The 15887-nt window shown below is 34.2% G+C and overlaps 1 protein-coding gene across 1 annotated transcript; it reads left to right on the plus strand.

The window, feature by feature from the left end:
* The first annotated feature begins 10473 nt into the window (after window positions 1-10473).
* LOC138902740 (uncharacterized) lies at window positions 10474-14694 on the plus strand. Its single transcript, XM_070190636.1, has 10 exons — window positions 10474-10873; window positions 11142-11271; window positions 11589-11719; window positions 12130-12277; window positions 12831-12898; window positions 12986-13107; window positions 13294-13412; window positions 13510-13512; window positions 13616-13858; window positions 14652-14694. Exons 1-10 carry the CDS (start codon window positions 10474-10476, stop codon window positions 14692-14694), a joined length of 1407 nt encoding a protein of 468 aa, XP_070046737.1.
* Window positions 14695-15887: the final 1193 nt, after the last annotated feature.

Genomic DNA, 15887 nt, shown 5'->3' on the forward strand with positions numbered 1-15887 from the left:
ATCAAACTGTGTGGTAAAATAGGATTTGTACATATTCATTAGAAATAATGCTTACTTATGACTCTTCAACGGATTTATGAGTAAGAACTTCAAATGAAAAAGGTGGTCACGTGCCATCAATGTTTCAGTAAAGCAAAAGTGAAAATCATTGTTCAAATGTCAAAATTTTCTAGCTTGCGTGGCTTTCCATTGTCATCTTAAAAAATGAATTTCTATTATAAGCAAATTTCAAGCAACTGACAAGATTTTCATTACAAATAAATTGCCTAGGCTAGTAAATCGGGAGTTCAAAATCATCCCATTTGATGTCTTCATAATACTTCAATCCTTATCTTTAAGTCATGATATGTCTACTGCCGGCGAGTCTTGAAATAGGAGCAATCGTAGGCATGCAAATTTTATTGAATTTAAATTCAATAAAATAATTTGGTCTATTTTAAATATATTAGTCTAAATAAATATTATGGGCTAATATAATTAAATTAATTATTTAAGTCTAATAATATTGACTGGGCTAGCCCATATAATTGGGCTACAAATGATGAACCCACTTCATTAGGCCCAATACGTCGTCTTCCTAAAGGCTCAGTTTGGTGCCATGTGTCAAATGACGTGGCATGATAAGTCAAACGGAAGAGCCAATAGAATCGTGTCACGTATCAAAATGACAAGGCATGTCAAGTCAAATTAAAAGGCCAATGAAACCGTGCCACATGTGCAAGTGACATGTTCCGGCCAATCAAATGCGGTCATGTCATGCTTCAATCTGATTGGTCGAAAAGAGTTTGTTATTATCATAACTCTTCCTTTCCACAACTATAATAGGGGTCATCATAACCCAGAAAGATACCATAAGTTATAACAAGAAGCAAGAAAGAGCTCGTAGATCAAACGCTGCAAATTCCTCCATAAGTTTCAAGCTTCAAGCAATCAAGTTAAAGTTCAACAAATCAAGTTCAAGCTCAAGAACGAAGAACAAATCAAGTTCAAGCTCAAGAACGAAGAACAAATCAAGATTCAAGGAGTACGAGTTTAAATCAAAGTTCATGCTAGTTTAATTCAAGATCATCGTTCGTGACAGCAAATACAGGTTCAAGATCAAGCTCAAAGGCCCTTGAATTTATTTACTATTGAAAAGAAGAATCAGATTGATTTATAGAGATTGTACACTCATATTATTTAAAATCAAATACTACGATTGTTGTAATATCTTTCGGTCTTGATTTTATTTTCTCGACGCAATTTATTGTCTACAAATACTAAATATTGGATAATAGAATATAGAAAAATATAGAACAAAAAAGTTATTTAATAACTATATAAGTCTCTTTAATTTAATAGAGATTTTATTATTGGGTATATCATATTAACAAATAAGATGACAATTGAAATTTATTAATACGGTCTAATATGTTCAAACAAGCCCGATCATAATTTAATTTAATTAATATTTTTTTAATATTGATCGCGCATAGCGCGGGTATGACTACTAGTTATATTAAAAATTGGGTAGTATGTATTATGGTTAAGCCAAGTGGCAAACTATATAATGAAGCCACTTGATAATTTTAGGACAACATTAATAATTAGAAATTATAAATGGAAACATAATTAATAGAAGTAGTTGAATGAATCTTATACATATTCTAAGTAGATCTTAGACAAATCTAATCTATATTTATATTTATATGTATATGTATATTTGTATCTATATCTATATTTATATCTATATATTGATCCACTCATAGATTTTCTTCTATATTAACTAGAAATATGGAGGTAAAAAATTAATTAAAAAATTATAATAGAAAAAATAAAAAATATAGAAAGACGTAAATTTAAATAACATTTGATTATTTATTATTCGGAGTAAGTTAAAATATAAAATAAAACTAAAATTTACTTAAGATATTAAAGATTTATTGACTTTAAAAAATAAAAAAATTCAAGCAACAAAATAAGATCTTATATAAAATATTCAAATTATTTATAATGTAAGAAAAAAAATTAAATAATCAGTAAAAAATATTTTAATAATAAAAATAATAAAGTCATATTAATATTGATAAATCAGGCGATGAATATTTTATACGTAAATATTACTACAACATTTAGATACAATATGTTCAAACAATTAAGAAATATTTTTTTATGATTAATATTTGAATTGAGTGCGGTTAGTTTAAGTTTAAAAGCATAACATAATTTTTTGAAAATACGGTCCAATTTAGAAAATAGAATAATAAGAATTTTTTGAATTTGAGATGAGATTGTTTTTTGAAATATGATAAAAACAAATTCATATTTTAGAAAATGAACAATAAAGTCAAATTTACAACTGAAATACTTTTTAATTTTTATCTATATTATATTAGAATGAGTATGGTAGAAATAAATATTAAATTCAAACAAACTAATGAAAAGTCACATGACAATATAATAATATTAGGTATTGAATAATATAATAGCAAAATTAAAGAATAAATAGAGAAAAAAAAATAAAAATTCAGATTTTTTTATCATAGAAAAAAGGGTAAAACTTATTTAAATGTAGGGATGAGAAAGTTTTTTTATATTATGATAAGAAAGGTCATAATATAGATAAGTCCACGTAACTCAAGTCTAATAGATAAAATTAAAAAAACTAAAAATATTGAATAATAAAAATAAATTAGAGATAATGTGAGGATATTTATAAATCATAAGTTTAGAAAATAAAGTAAACATACAATACTTAAAATATTATTAATAAATTTAAAAATTTGGAGCAATATTTTCAAAACAAAATAAATATTTATTTTATGATTAAACAAATTATATATTTATCTATATAATATTAAAGAATAGTAGTTGTTAATGATATTAAATAAAGTTACAAGTTAATGAGCCACATAAAGCGTGATAGGAATACATATTATACAAAAAAAATTGCAAAATTAAAGAACATTATTAAAAATTTACTATTAGAAATGAAAGGGAAAGACTATTTGAATTTGAGATTATAAAGTTCTTAAAATTATGATGAGAATGCTCAAACTATAGAGTATAGATATAATTTAACTTATTATGTAGTAATTTTAATTAAAAAAATTAAACTTTCATATTAAATACAAACGGGAAGAAGAATTCATTTTACCTTATTTTTGAAAATAATATAAAAATAATAACTATTATAATTATTAGTAGATTTATCACATATAATAGATATAATGTGATTCTATCCACGCTTTAAATTTATTTGATAAAATTAAGTAAATAAATAGTACTCAAAAATATTATTGATAAATTTATTTGATTACTATAGCATATGATATGTATCGTTTGATTTTGTATAAATTTGTTATATTTCTGTACATTACAAAAAATAATAAAATAACAACTAATATTTCTTAGAAAATAGAATGATACGAATTTTTTGAACTTGAGATAAGATTATTTTTTGAAATATGATAAGAAAAATCATATTTTGGAGTATGAACAATAAAGTCAAAGTTACTATTGAAACACTTTTTAATTTTTATTTATATTATATTAGAATGAGTATGGTAGAAATAAATATTAAATTCAAACAAGCTAATTAAAAGCCGCATGACAATGTAATAATATAAGGTATTGAATAATATAATAGCAAAACTAAAGAATAAATCGAGAAAAAAATAAAATTCATATTTTTTATCATAAAAAAAAGGGTAAAAATCATATTTTGGAATATGAACAATAAAGTCAAAGTTACTACTGAAATACTTTTTAAATTTTTATCTATATTATATTAGAATGAGTATGGTAGAAATAAATATTAAATTCAAACAGGCTAATGAAAAGTCACATGACAATGTAATAATATTAGGTATTGAATAATATAATAGCAAAACTAAAGAATAAATGGAGAAAAAAAATAAAAATTTAGATTTTTTATCATAGAAAAAAGGGTAAAACTTATTTAAATTTGTAATGAGAAAGTTTTTTTTTATATTATGATAAGAAAGGTCATAATATGGATAAGTCCACGTAACTCAAGTCTAATAGATAAAATTAAAAACTAAAAATATTGAATAATAAAAACAATTTAGAGATAATATGAGGATATTTATAAATCATAAGTTTAGAAAATAAAGTAAATATACAATACTTAAAATATTATTAACAAATTTAAAATTTTCGAGCAATATTTTCATAACAAAATAAATATTTATTTTATGATTTAAAAAGATTATATATTTATCTATATAATATTAAAGAATAGTAGTTGATAATAATATTAAATAAAGTTACAAGTTAATGAGCCACATAAAATGTAATAAGACTATATATTAGATAAAAAAATAGCAAAATTAAAGAAAATTATTAAAAAATTACTATTAGAAATGAAAGGGAAAGACTATTTGAATTTGAGATTAAAAAATTCTTAAAATTATGATAAGAATGCTCAAACTATAGAGTATAGATATAATTAAATTTATTATGTAGTAATTTTAATAAAAAAAATTAAACTTTCATATTAAATACAAACGTGGAGAAGAATTTAATTTACTTTATTTTTGAAAATAATATACAACAACAACCCAGTATAATCCGACTAGTGGGGTCTGGGGAGGGTAGTGTATGCGCATACCTTACCCTTACCATGGGGTAGAGAGGCTGTTTCCAATAGACTATCGGCATCCTTCCCTCCAAGAACTCCCCACCTTGCTCTTGGGGTGACTCGAAAAATAATAATTATTACAATTATTAGTAGATTTATGACATATAATATATATAACGTGATTTTATCCACGCTTTAAGTTTATTTGATAAAATTAAGTAAATAAATAATACTCAAAAATAATATTAAAAAATTTATTTGATTACTATATAATGTGTATGTAACGACCCGACCGGTCATTTCGAGAGTTATAGCTCCATTTCCCCTATTTCTGCTTCTTTTGTGCTTTACAGCTGTATTATGTCTTACCGGGTTGGTTGGTTCGGGTCCGAAGTGATTTTGGAATGAATTGAGACACTTAGTCTCTTAATTGGAAGCTTAAGTTGGAAAAGTCGACCGGATGTCGACTTGTGGGAAAACGACCTCAGATTTGAATTTTTATGGTTCCGTTAGCTCCGTTAGGTAATTTTGGACTTAGGTGCGCGTCCGGAATGTGCTTTGGAGGTCCGTAGTAGAATTAGGCTTGAATTGTTGAAAGTTAAAATTTTGGCCATTTTGGCCGGCAGTGGAAATTTTAATATCGGAGTCGGATTGGATTTCTGGAAGTTGGAATAGGTTCGTGGTGTCATTTTTGACTTGTGTGTAAACTTTGAGGTTAATCGGACGTGGTTTGGTAGGTTTCGACGTCGTTTGTGGAATTTGAAAGTTCAGAAATCCTTTAGGCTTGAATCCGGATGTAATTGGTGTTTTGATGTTGTCTTGAGTGATTCGAAGGTTCGACTAAGTTCGCATGGGGTTATATGACTTATTGGTATGATTGGTTGAGGTCCCGGAGGCCTCGGGGTAATTTCGGGCGGTTAACGGCTTGATGGGAGTTGAGGAATTGCAGCTGAAGCTGTTGCTACTGGTGTAACCGCACCTGCGGAGTGGGAACCGCAGGTGCGAGCCCGCAGAAGCGAAGGAGGAGCCGCAGATGCGGTTAAGGAGGACCTGGGCCGAGGACGCAAGTGCGATGGCATTCTCGCACCTGCGATGGTCGCAAAAGCGGATTTAGGGGCGCAAGTGCGAGTTTGGACCGCAGGTGCGATGTAGTTCCCGCACCCGTGAAGACTGTAGATGCGGTCACTTGATCGCAGGAGCGGAGGCAGTGTGTAAGGATTTTTTCGTAGATGCGGCTCCGCGGGTGCGAGAAGTCTGGGCAGAACCTATAAATAGAACACTTCGAGATTTTTCACCATTTTTATCATTTTTGAGCTCATATTTTGAGGATTTTGAGAGAGATTTCGGAGTAATCACTAAGGTAAGTTCCTTGTGCCTATTTATCTTCAATAATGGTGTTTCCCCACTGATTTTGCACTAGTTGGTGAGTGTTTGAGGTGAGATTTGGGAGATTAGGGCTTGGAAATTGGAGAGTGAAATTTGGAATTTTGGAAGGGCAATTGAGGTCGGATTTTGATAAATTTGGTATGGTTAGACTCGTGAGTGAATGAGCTTTCGGGTTTTGTGACTTTCGTCGGGTTTCGAGACGGGGGCCGGGTTGAGCCGATTTTGGATTTTGGGCTATATTTTAGTAGTTTTCTTGTGGAATTGATCCTTTTAACCAACATTGATTATCTCGTATTGTTTGTGGCTAAATTCGGGGCATTTGGAGGCCGATTCGAGATGCAAAGGCATTTCAGAGTAGGATTTCTGCGCGGTTGAGGTAAGTAACAGTCTTAAATTTGATTTTGAGGGTATGAAACCCCGAAAATTGGTATAATGTGAATATTTAGAGGTGACGCACATGCTAGGTGACGGGCGTGCGAGCGTGCACCATGAGGGATTGTGATTTGGTCTGTCACGTGAGACTGTAAAGTCGAATAGCCATTGTTATTACTTGTTTTCCTTGTCTTTGAGCAATTGACTACCTTTCATGTTAGAAACCATGCTTAGGCCATATGATATCAATGTTAGGACTCGCATCGGTCGTATACTTGTTGAATTGACTGCTAATTGCTGTCTTGTACTCAGTCACAGTCTTACTTGTGTGTTATATCTCTGTTTCCTCTCATTTCTTGTTGATACTTATTGTATTCTCTGCTTGGGCTGGTTATTATGATATTCTGTGATCCCGAGGGGCTGGAAAGGTTAGTGACTGAGGTTAGTGAGGTATATGGATCGGGTTGCACGCCGCAACAAGCCTTCGGGCTATATATATATATATATATTTAGATCGGGTTGCACGCCGCAATAATATTGGATCGGGTTGCATGCCGCAACAATATTGGATCGGACTGCGTGCCGCATCAATATAGCACTTGGGATGAAGGAGCCCCTCAGGAGTCTGTATACCCCCAGTGAGCGCAGGTACCTAGTGAGAGTGTGTATTGAGGGCTAAGAGCCGAGAGTATGAGCTGTTGAGATGAGTTGAGTGACTGCTGCCTTGAGAGGTTGTACTTGCTTTTATTTATTGTAGCACTTATTTGTTATCTGTTGTTGTTGTGAAATTTCTGGAAGATTCATATCTCTTTTACTTGAGCTCGAACTGATTTGACTTATACCACCGGATTTGAAAGCATGTTCACTCTTTACTGAAAACTTTTGAAATGATCTGTATTTTTATAGTTCGTCACTGCTTCTTAGTTTCTTATTTAGTTCTGTTACTTGCTGAGTTGGTTGTACTCATGCTACACCCTGCACTTCATGTGCAGATTCAGGTGTGTACGGTTCTGGCGATCGCTGAGTTTCGTGCGCGGGCTGATTATCGGAGACTTACGAGGTAGCTGCCGGCGTCCGTAGTCCTTGTTTCTCCTTTCTTGTTATCTTTTCTCTCTTGTATTGGCATTTGGCACAGACTGTAGTAGACTCTGTTTTCTAGATTGGTTGTTAGATGCTCATGACTTAGTGACACCCCCATGTCGGGCTATCATTCCGCACTTTTGTTTTGGGTTTTTACCCCGTTATTATGTAAGCCTTCAGTTAGTTTAATTGCTTTAGTTCACTTCTGTTATATATTGAAAGCATATTGAGAATGTCGGCTTGCCTAATTCCATGATAGGCGCAATCACGACTGGTTAGGTATTTGGGTCATGACAAGTTAGTATTAGAGCCTAGGTTACATAGGTCTCAAAAGTCATGAGCAGGTTTAGTAGAGTCTTACAGATCGGTACAGAGACGTCTGTACTTATCTTTGAGAGGCTGCAGAACCATTAGGAAACTCCACATTCTTGAATTCTTGTCGTGCGAATCTGTTGATTCTAGTAACTAAACATCTGTTGTTTCATTCTCTCAAAGATGGTGAGGACTCGTACTACTTGGCAGGATGGACAGCCACCAGTACCACCAGCCAGGGCCGCGAGAGGCCGAGGTCATGGTAGAGGCCGCGGTAGGGGTAGAGGTGCAGCCCCCACAGCAACTGGGGCAGTACCTGCAGATCCACTAATTGCCCCAGATCAGGACCAGATTCCAGTTGTTGATGCACTAGCTCAGGCACCACCTGTGCCTATTGTGATTCCAGGCCTTCGGGAGGCCTTAGCTCAGATTCTGAATGCATGTACCAGTCTTGCTCAGGCGGTCTCTGTTCCGGCCGCAACAGCCACTTCTCAGGCCGGAGGAGGTGCCCAGACTCCCGCTACCCGCACACCAGAGCAGGTGGTACATGGATTCCAGACACCGGGGGCACTACCAGCCCAGCCGGTTGCAGCTGCTCAAGACTATGTGGTTCCTGCTATGCCTGAGGATGAGCAGCATAGATTGGAGAGGTTCGGGAGACTCCAGCCTCCATCTTTCAGTGTTGCAAAGGGAGAGGATGCACAGGGTTTCTTGGACAAGTGTTAGAGGATACTCCGTGCAATAGGTATTCTAGAGACTAATGGGGTCTCGTTCACTACCTTTCAGTTCTCTGGGGCTGCATTCAGTTGATAGGAGGCTTACGATAGGCATAGGCCGGTCGGCACAGCGCCCCTTATGATAGCATCAAAGACAAGGATAGAGTTTTGGAAGCTCCAAGTGATAAGGATAGAGTTTTGGAAGCTCCAAGGCCATTTACAAGATCTCAAGCTAAAGAGTTGCAGACTAAGGTTGCTGGACATCAATGGCAAATAAAGAAGCTTTTAATTGTAGACGAAGAGCTCAAGCCCAAAGTAGATGAATTATCCAAGTTTTACAATTATTTGGTGATCCAAATTGAAGTCCAAGAGGAGGAAGATTGGGCTGCCAAATCAGTCCTTGAAGTCCACCAAATGGGCTCAAAATGAGCTTAAAAGAGGTCCAAAATGGGGTGTTTCAAAAGGAGCCCAATTGGAGTCCAAACCAATGGCCCAAACTAGTAGTTTTAAGGTACAAATCTGCCTCAAAGGGATTTGGCCACCCCCACCTAATTTTAATGACTTTTCTTACTCCTTAGCAACTACCCTACCTAATTGTAATGACTTTTTAATGCCTTAGCAGCCACCCTACCTAATTTTAAGGACTTTTTATGCCTTAGTACTTCTATAAATAAGGAGATCTTCTCATTCATTGAGACACTTCATTATTGATTAAGTATATCATACTTTGAGAGTTCTTTTGAACCTTTGTTACTTGTGCTTTGAGATTTATCTTTCAACCTTTACTAGTTCATAGTTCAAGGTAGTAAGATTACTTCTCTATTGTGATATCTTTGATTCCTTTGTGGTATTCTTAGAAGGCGATTAATACTAGTTATTAATTGTTGTCTTAAGTTACTCGTAAAGCGGTCAAGATCCGAATCTATTATTTTGATTTGCTTTTAAGTAAAAGCGTTTGATTTCTTTAATAAATCAAGACGTTGTTGTTTTGATCTTATCAAGGCTATAGAACTTGCGTTCTTAGAAGTTCTTGGAATTCTTTCCTTGAATTTTCCCATATTCGTTATTTTCTGCCCTTTAGTTCTAGTTGTTCAAATCCTTATTATTATTGCTTTCGCATTTACTTTTCAAATTCTTACCCTAGTTTGGATTCCTGACCTAGTCGTTATTAAGTGGTATCAGAGCGGTTCTATCAAGGTTTCGTTCTTGATAATTCTGGGGATTTCTTGAATACTAAGAGCAAAAAAAAAAAAAAAGTTAAAAAAAACCAAAAAAAAACGAAAATCAATTTTTAAAAAAACAATTGCTTGCTCTCCAGGAAATTTCTTTTGTATCTAATTTGTTTCTAAAAACTATCAAAGGAAACAAGAAGAGGGGATCCCAGATTTCAAAGATAAGACAAAAATTTAATTTTTCTTACTCTTTCTAATCTAAATATAGATTCATTTCTTTTTTGTTCGTGTCTTGTTTCCACCGAGCCTAATAGTTCTAGGATTTGGTTCTTCTTTTATTTGTTCCCCAAAAATTTATATTTTACTACTAAGAACTTTATACGAGTTGAGTTTAACTATAAATCTACAAAGTATTTTGTTCAAAGGTTATTTTGAGAGAGAAAAAAGGCAAAGTATCTGTGAGAACAATTGAGGAAAAATTCAATTTGTCTGATATAGTTTAATTATTTAAGATGTCACATACAAGTAGTGATGATGAACGAAGGGTTCTTCAAGAAGCCGAAATCAAAGCAAGAAATGATTTTACCTTGCAAGCTATGCATCAACAAATCGAAAGGTGGAATTTGCAACTCGAAGAGATGAGGGACACCATTGCTGAAAAAAATGATACAATAGCTGAACTTAGAAGGGAAAATAATGTTGGGCCCCGAGCTAGGAGAAATGTACCCCTGCTCCCATTATAAACCAAGAAAACACTATAGATGATTTTAATGATATTGATTTTGATAGGGTGGGAAAAGATAGGAGGGGACAAAGAGGTAGAGTAGAAGATGATAATATAAGTAGTATAAAGATGAAGATGCCATCTTTCAAGAGAACACGAGATCCAGACTTGTACCTTGATTGGGAGAGAAAAATTGAAGCTATCTTTGACTGTCATAACTACTCTGAGGGTAAGAAGGTTGAACTTGCTATTGTTGAGTTTTCTGACTATGCTACTATTTGGTGGAAAAAGCTTACTAGGGATAGATTGCAAGAAGGACAAGCACCAATTGCTACTTGGGCTGAGATGAAGAGGGTGATGAGAAAGAGATTCATACCATCACACTTTCAAAGAGAGCTACAACAACGTCTTCAAACATTGAAGCAAGGATCCATGTATGTGGATGAGTACTTTAAGGTTATGGATATGGCTATGATCCAAGCTAATTGTATGGAGGAAGAAGAGGCTACAGTGGCTAGGTTTTTAAATGGTTTAAATAAGGAAATAACTGATGTATTAGAATTACAACAATATGTAACAATATATGAGTTAGTTGATTTGTCTGTAAAGGTAGAAAATCAAAATAAAAGAAAGCAAACTAGCTCGTGGAAAGGTCGTTCAAATACCATCTCCAAGAAGCCATGGTCGAATCAAGAGATGAAGAGTTCTTCTAGACCTCAAAAAGACAAGGATAAAGGTAAATTTGAGAACAAAGAGGGAGACAAAACTTTTAACCCTAAACCTTTTACACCTTCTAGTTCTATTCAATATCATAAATGTAAAGGAAGGGGACATATGGTGCGTGAATGTCCAAGTAGAAGAAACATCATTTTTAGAGAAGATGGAGGATATGAGAGTGAAAAAAGTGAGGGAGAAGAAGAGGGAGATGTAAGTAATAATGATGATATAGAACTACCTAATGATGGCATGATTGGGGTAGTTAGGAGGATTATGACTATCAATTTGGGAAGCAATAGTGAAGAACAAAGGGAGAATATATTCCATACTAGGTGTGAGATAAAGGGGAAAACTTGTTCTATGATCATCGATAGTGGTAGTTGTGCTAATGTGGTGAGTTTATACTTTGTGGAAAAATTGGGACTTGCATGCATGAAATATCCTACTCCCTATAGACTCTAATGGTTAAATGATAGTGGTGAACTAAAGGTAAACAAACAATGCATGATTTCATTCAATGTTGGTAGATATGAGGATGATATTCTTTGTGACATAGTCCCTATGCAAGCTTGTCATATCTTACTGGGCTGTCCTTGGCAATATGATAGGAATGTTTTTCATGATGGAAGGAAGAATAGATATTCTCTTGAGCTAAATGGTAGGAAATTTACTCTTGCACCTTTATCTCCTTCTCAAGTGTTTGAAGATCAAAAGAGATTAAGGGAAATAATGGAAAAACCAAGGGGAGGGATAAAAAGTGAGCTTGAGGAAAAAGAAAAGAAAGGAGGCCAAGAGTTAGAAAAAAAGAGAGATGGCCGAGAGAAAGAGAGAGAGGGCAGCAATTTGAGAGCAGAGATAAAAATAGATTTGAATGAAAAAATAGAAAGTCTTGGTGAGAGGAAAGAGGCAAAGGAACGGAAAAAAGATAGTTTCTATATAAAAGCCAAGGAGTGTTTAAATACAAGAAAAGATGGGTTGCCCATAATACTACTTACTTACAAAGAAGCTTTGATTAATTTTGAGTTACTTACTTCTTCTTTGCCAAGTAGTATTTCTTCTCTTTTGCAGGATTTGAAGATGTCTTTCCTGAAGATATTCCTAATGGATTCTCACCTTTGCGTGGAATTGAGCATCAAATTAATTTTGTGCCTGGATCACAAATTCCAAATAGGTCTGCTTATAGGAGTAATCCTGAAGAGACAAAAGAGCTTCAAAGGCAAGGAGTTGCTTGAAAAAGTCTTTGTAAGAGAGAGCACGAGCCCTTCCTCTATTCCCGTCCTATTGGTACCAAAAAAGGATGGAACTTGGAGGATGTGCGTGGATTGTAGAGCAATCAACAAGATAACGGTAAAGTATCAACATCCTATTCCTCGTCTTGATGACATGTTGGATCAATTACATGGATCCAAAATATTTTCTAAAACTGATCTAAAAAGTGGTTACCATCAAATTCGAATGAATCCTGGAGATGAATGAAAAACTGCTTTTAAGACCAAATATGGGCTTTATGAGTTGTTAGTTATGCCTTTTGGCTTGACTAATGCACCTAGCACTTTTATGAGATTAATGAATCATATCTTTAAGGATTTTCATGGAAAATTTATTGTGGTGTACTTTGATGATATCTTGATCTTTTCTAACACTTTAGAAGAGCATGTAGAACACCTAAAATAAGTTTTTGAAGTTCTTAGAAAGTAATTCTGATTTGCTAATCTTAAAAAGTGTACTTTTTATGCGGATCGTGTGATTTTCTTGGGTTTTGTGGTTAGTTCTAAAGGAGTTGAGGTTAATGAAGAGAAAATTAAAGCAATAAAAGAATGGCCTAAACCTAAGAGTGGTTAGGAGTTTTCATGGACTTGCTAGTTTTTATAGGAGGTTTGTGAGAGACTTTAGCACCACTGCTTCTCCTTTACATGGTGAACAGAACGAGATGATGCTTTTAACTTGTTAAAAGAAAAGTTATGTTCTGCTCCATTGTTACAATTGCCTGATTTTTCTAAATCTTTTGAAATTGAATGTGATGCTTCTGGCAAAGGAATAGGTGCTGTTTTGATGCAAGATTCTAAACCTATTGCGTACTTTAGTGAGAAGTTGAGTGGAGCCACATTGAACTATTCCACTTATGACAAAGAGCTATATGCTTTGGTAAGGGCTTTAGCCACACGGCAACATTACTTGTGGCCAAGAGAGTTTGTCATTAAAACTGACCATGAATCCTTAAAATACTTGAAGAGTCAAGGTAAGCTTAGTAGACGGCATGCTAAGTGGGTTGAAATCATTGAAACTTTTTCTTATGTAATTTCTTACAAACAAGGGAAAGAGAATATTGTTGTGGATGCACTTTCAAGAAGGTATGTCTTAGTTTCTACATGACTTCTAAATTGATGGATTTTGATCAAATCAATGGATTTTATGTTAATGATGTTGATTTTGGCAAGATTTTTGCAGATTGTAAGTTGGGTCATTTTGAGAGGTTTAACCTCCAAGATGGGTTTCCTTTTAAGAAAAATAAGTTGTGTATCCCTAATTGCTCTTTACGTGAAGTATTTATAAGGGAAGCACATTGTGGAGGGCTTATGGGTCACTTTGGAGTCCCAAAGACACTAGACATACTTGCTGAAAATTTATTTTGGCCCGTAATGAGAAAAGATATTGAAAGAATGTGTGCACAGTGTTTGGAATGTAAACAAGCTAAATCTAAAGTGTTACCACATGGTCTTTACACGCCATTACCTGTTCCTACTTTACCTTGGATTGATATTTCTATGGATTTTGTGTTAGGTTTACCTAGAACAAGGTATGGTAAGGATAGTATATATGTTGTGGTAGATAGGTTCTCCAAAATGGCTCGTTTTATTCCTTGTTTAAAGACTAATGATACTTCACATGTTGCTGATCTTTTTATAAAAGAAGTTGTCAAATTGTATGGTATACCTAGAACTATTGTTAGTGATAGGGATGTTAAGTTTTTGAGCCACTTTTGGCGTGTAATTTGGGGGAAGTTAGGATTAAATTATTGTTTTCTACTTCTTGTCACCCACAAACTGATGGACAAACTGAAGTAGTTAATAGAACCTTAGGAAACATGTTGAGGGTTGTTTTGAAAGGTAAATTAACTTCTTGGGAATCTCACTTACCTATGATTGAATTTGCTTACAATAGAACAATCCATTCTTCTACAGGTATGTCTCCTTTTGAGGTTGTTTATGGTTTTAATTCCTTCATTCCCCTTGATTTATTACCATTACCTACTAATGATATTATTAATCTTGATAGTAGGACAAAGGCTGAGATGATGAAAAATATTCATGAACAAACAAGGCTTACAATTAAGAAAAAAAATGAGCAAACTGCCTTGAGAAAGAATAAGGGTCGAAAACAAGTTATTTTTAAATTTGGAGATTTAGTTTGGGTTCACTTTAGAAAGGAGAGATTTTCCTCCAAAAGGAAGTCAAAGTTGCATCCTAGAGGAGATGGCCCATTTCAAGTCCTTGAAAGGATTGGAGACAATGCTTACAAGCTGGATCTTCCTGGTGAGTTCCAAGTTAGTGCTACATTCAATGTTGCTAACTTGTCTTTGTTTGATGTAGGATCGAATTCAGGGACGAATTCTTTTCAAGAAGAGGGGAATGATAGCATCAAGGACAAGGATAGAGTTTTGGAAGCTCCAAGGCCATTTACAAGATCTCAAACTAAAGAGTTGCAGACTAAGGTTGCTGGACTTCAATGGCAAATAAAGAAGCTTTTAATCATAGAGGAAGAGCTCAAGCCCAAAGTAGATGAATTATCCAAGTTTTATAATTATTTAGTGATCCAAATTGAAGTCCAAGAGGAGGAAGATTGGGCTACCAAATCAGTCCTTGAAGTCCATCAAATGGGCTCAAAATGAGCTTAAAAGAGGTCCAAAAGGGGGTGTTTCAAAAGGAGCCCAATTAGATTCCAAACCAATGGCCCAAACTAGTAGTTTTAAGGTCCAAATCTGCCCCAAAGGGATTCCCCCCCTCCCCCCACCTAATTTTAATGACTTTTCTTACTCCTTAGCAACCACCCTACCTAATTGTAATGACATTTTGATGCCTTAGCAACCACCCTACCTAATTTTAAGGACTTTTTATGCCTTAGTACTTCTATAAATAAGGAGTTCTTCTCATTCATTGAGACACTTCATTATTGATTAAGTATATTATACTTTGAGAGTTCTTTTGAACCTTTGTTACTTGTGCTTTGAGATTTATCTTTCAACCTTTACTAGTTCATAGTTCAAGGTAGTAAGATTACTTCTCTATTGTGATATCTTTAATTCCTTTGTAGTATTATTAGAAGGCGATTAATACTAGTTATTAATTATTATCTCAAGTTACTCGTAAAGCGGTCAAGATCCGAATTTATTGTTTTGATTTGCTTTTAAGTAAAGGCATTTGATTTCTTCAATAAATCAAGACGTTGTTGCTTTGATCTTGTCAAGGCTATAAAACTTGCGTTCTCAGAAGTTCTTGGAATTCTTTCCTTGAATTTCCCCATATCCGTTATTTTCTGCCTTTTAGTTCTAGTTGTTCAAATCCTTATTGTTATTGCTTTCGCATTTACTCTTCAAATTCTTACTCTAGTTTGGATTCCTGACCTAGTCGTTATCACCTTACCTAGCAGCAGTTCTCCGTTATCTTTCTAGAGAAGTTCATGCCTCAGTCCCGCAGAGAGGAGTTGTGCGGACAGTTTGAGCAACTTCGTCAGGGTGATATGTCTGTGATGCAGTATGAAATGCGATTCTCAGAGTTGGCCCGTCATGCTATCTGGTTGGTTCCCACAGATAGGGAGAGGATAAAGAG

The sequence above is a fragment of the Nicotiana tomentosiformis genome, chromosome 12, assembly GCF_000390325.3.
Source record: "Nicotiana tomentosiformis chromosome 12, ASM39032v3, whole genome shotgun sequence".
Classification (NCBI taxonomy): Eukaryota; Viridiplantae; Streptophyta; class Magnoliopsida; order Solanales; family Solanaceae; genus Nicotiana; species Nicotiana tomentosiformis.

Excerpts from the sequence above, each read along its gene's own strand:
- LOC138902740 (XM_070190636.1), top strand. The coding sequence starts at position 10,474 with ATGAAGATGCCATCTTTCAAGAGAACACGAGATCCAGACTTGTACCTT. Across the intron at positions 11,272-11,588 it reads AGGGAGAAGAAGAGGGAGAT|ATATGAGGATGATATTCTTT; the intron begins GTAAGTAATAAT and ends CAATGTTGGTAG. Across the intron at positions 12,278-12,830 it reads GAGACAAAAGAGCTTCAAAG|TTCTAAAGGAGTTGAGGTTA; the intron begins GCAAGGAGTTGC and ends TTTTGTGGTTAG.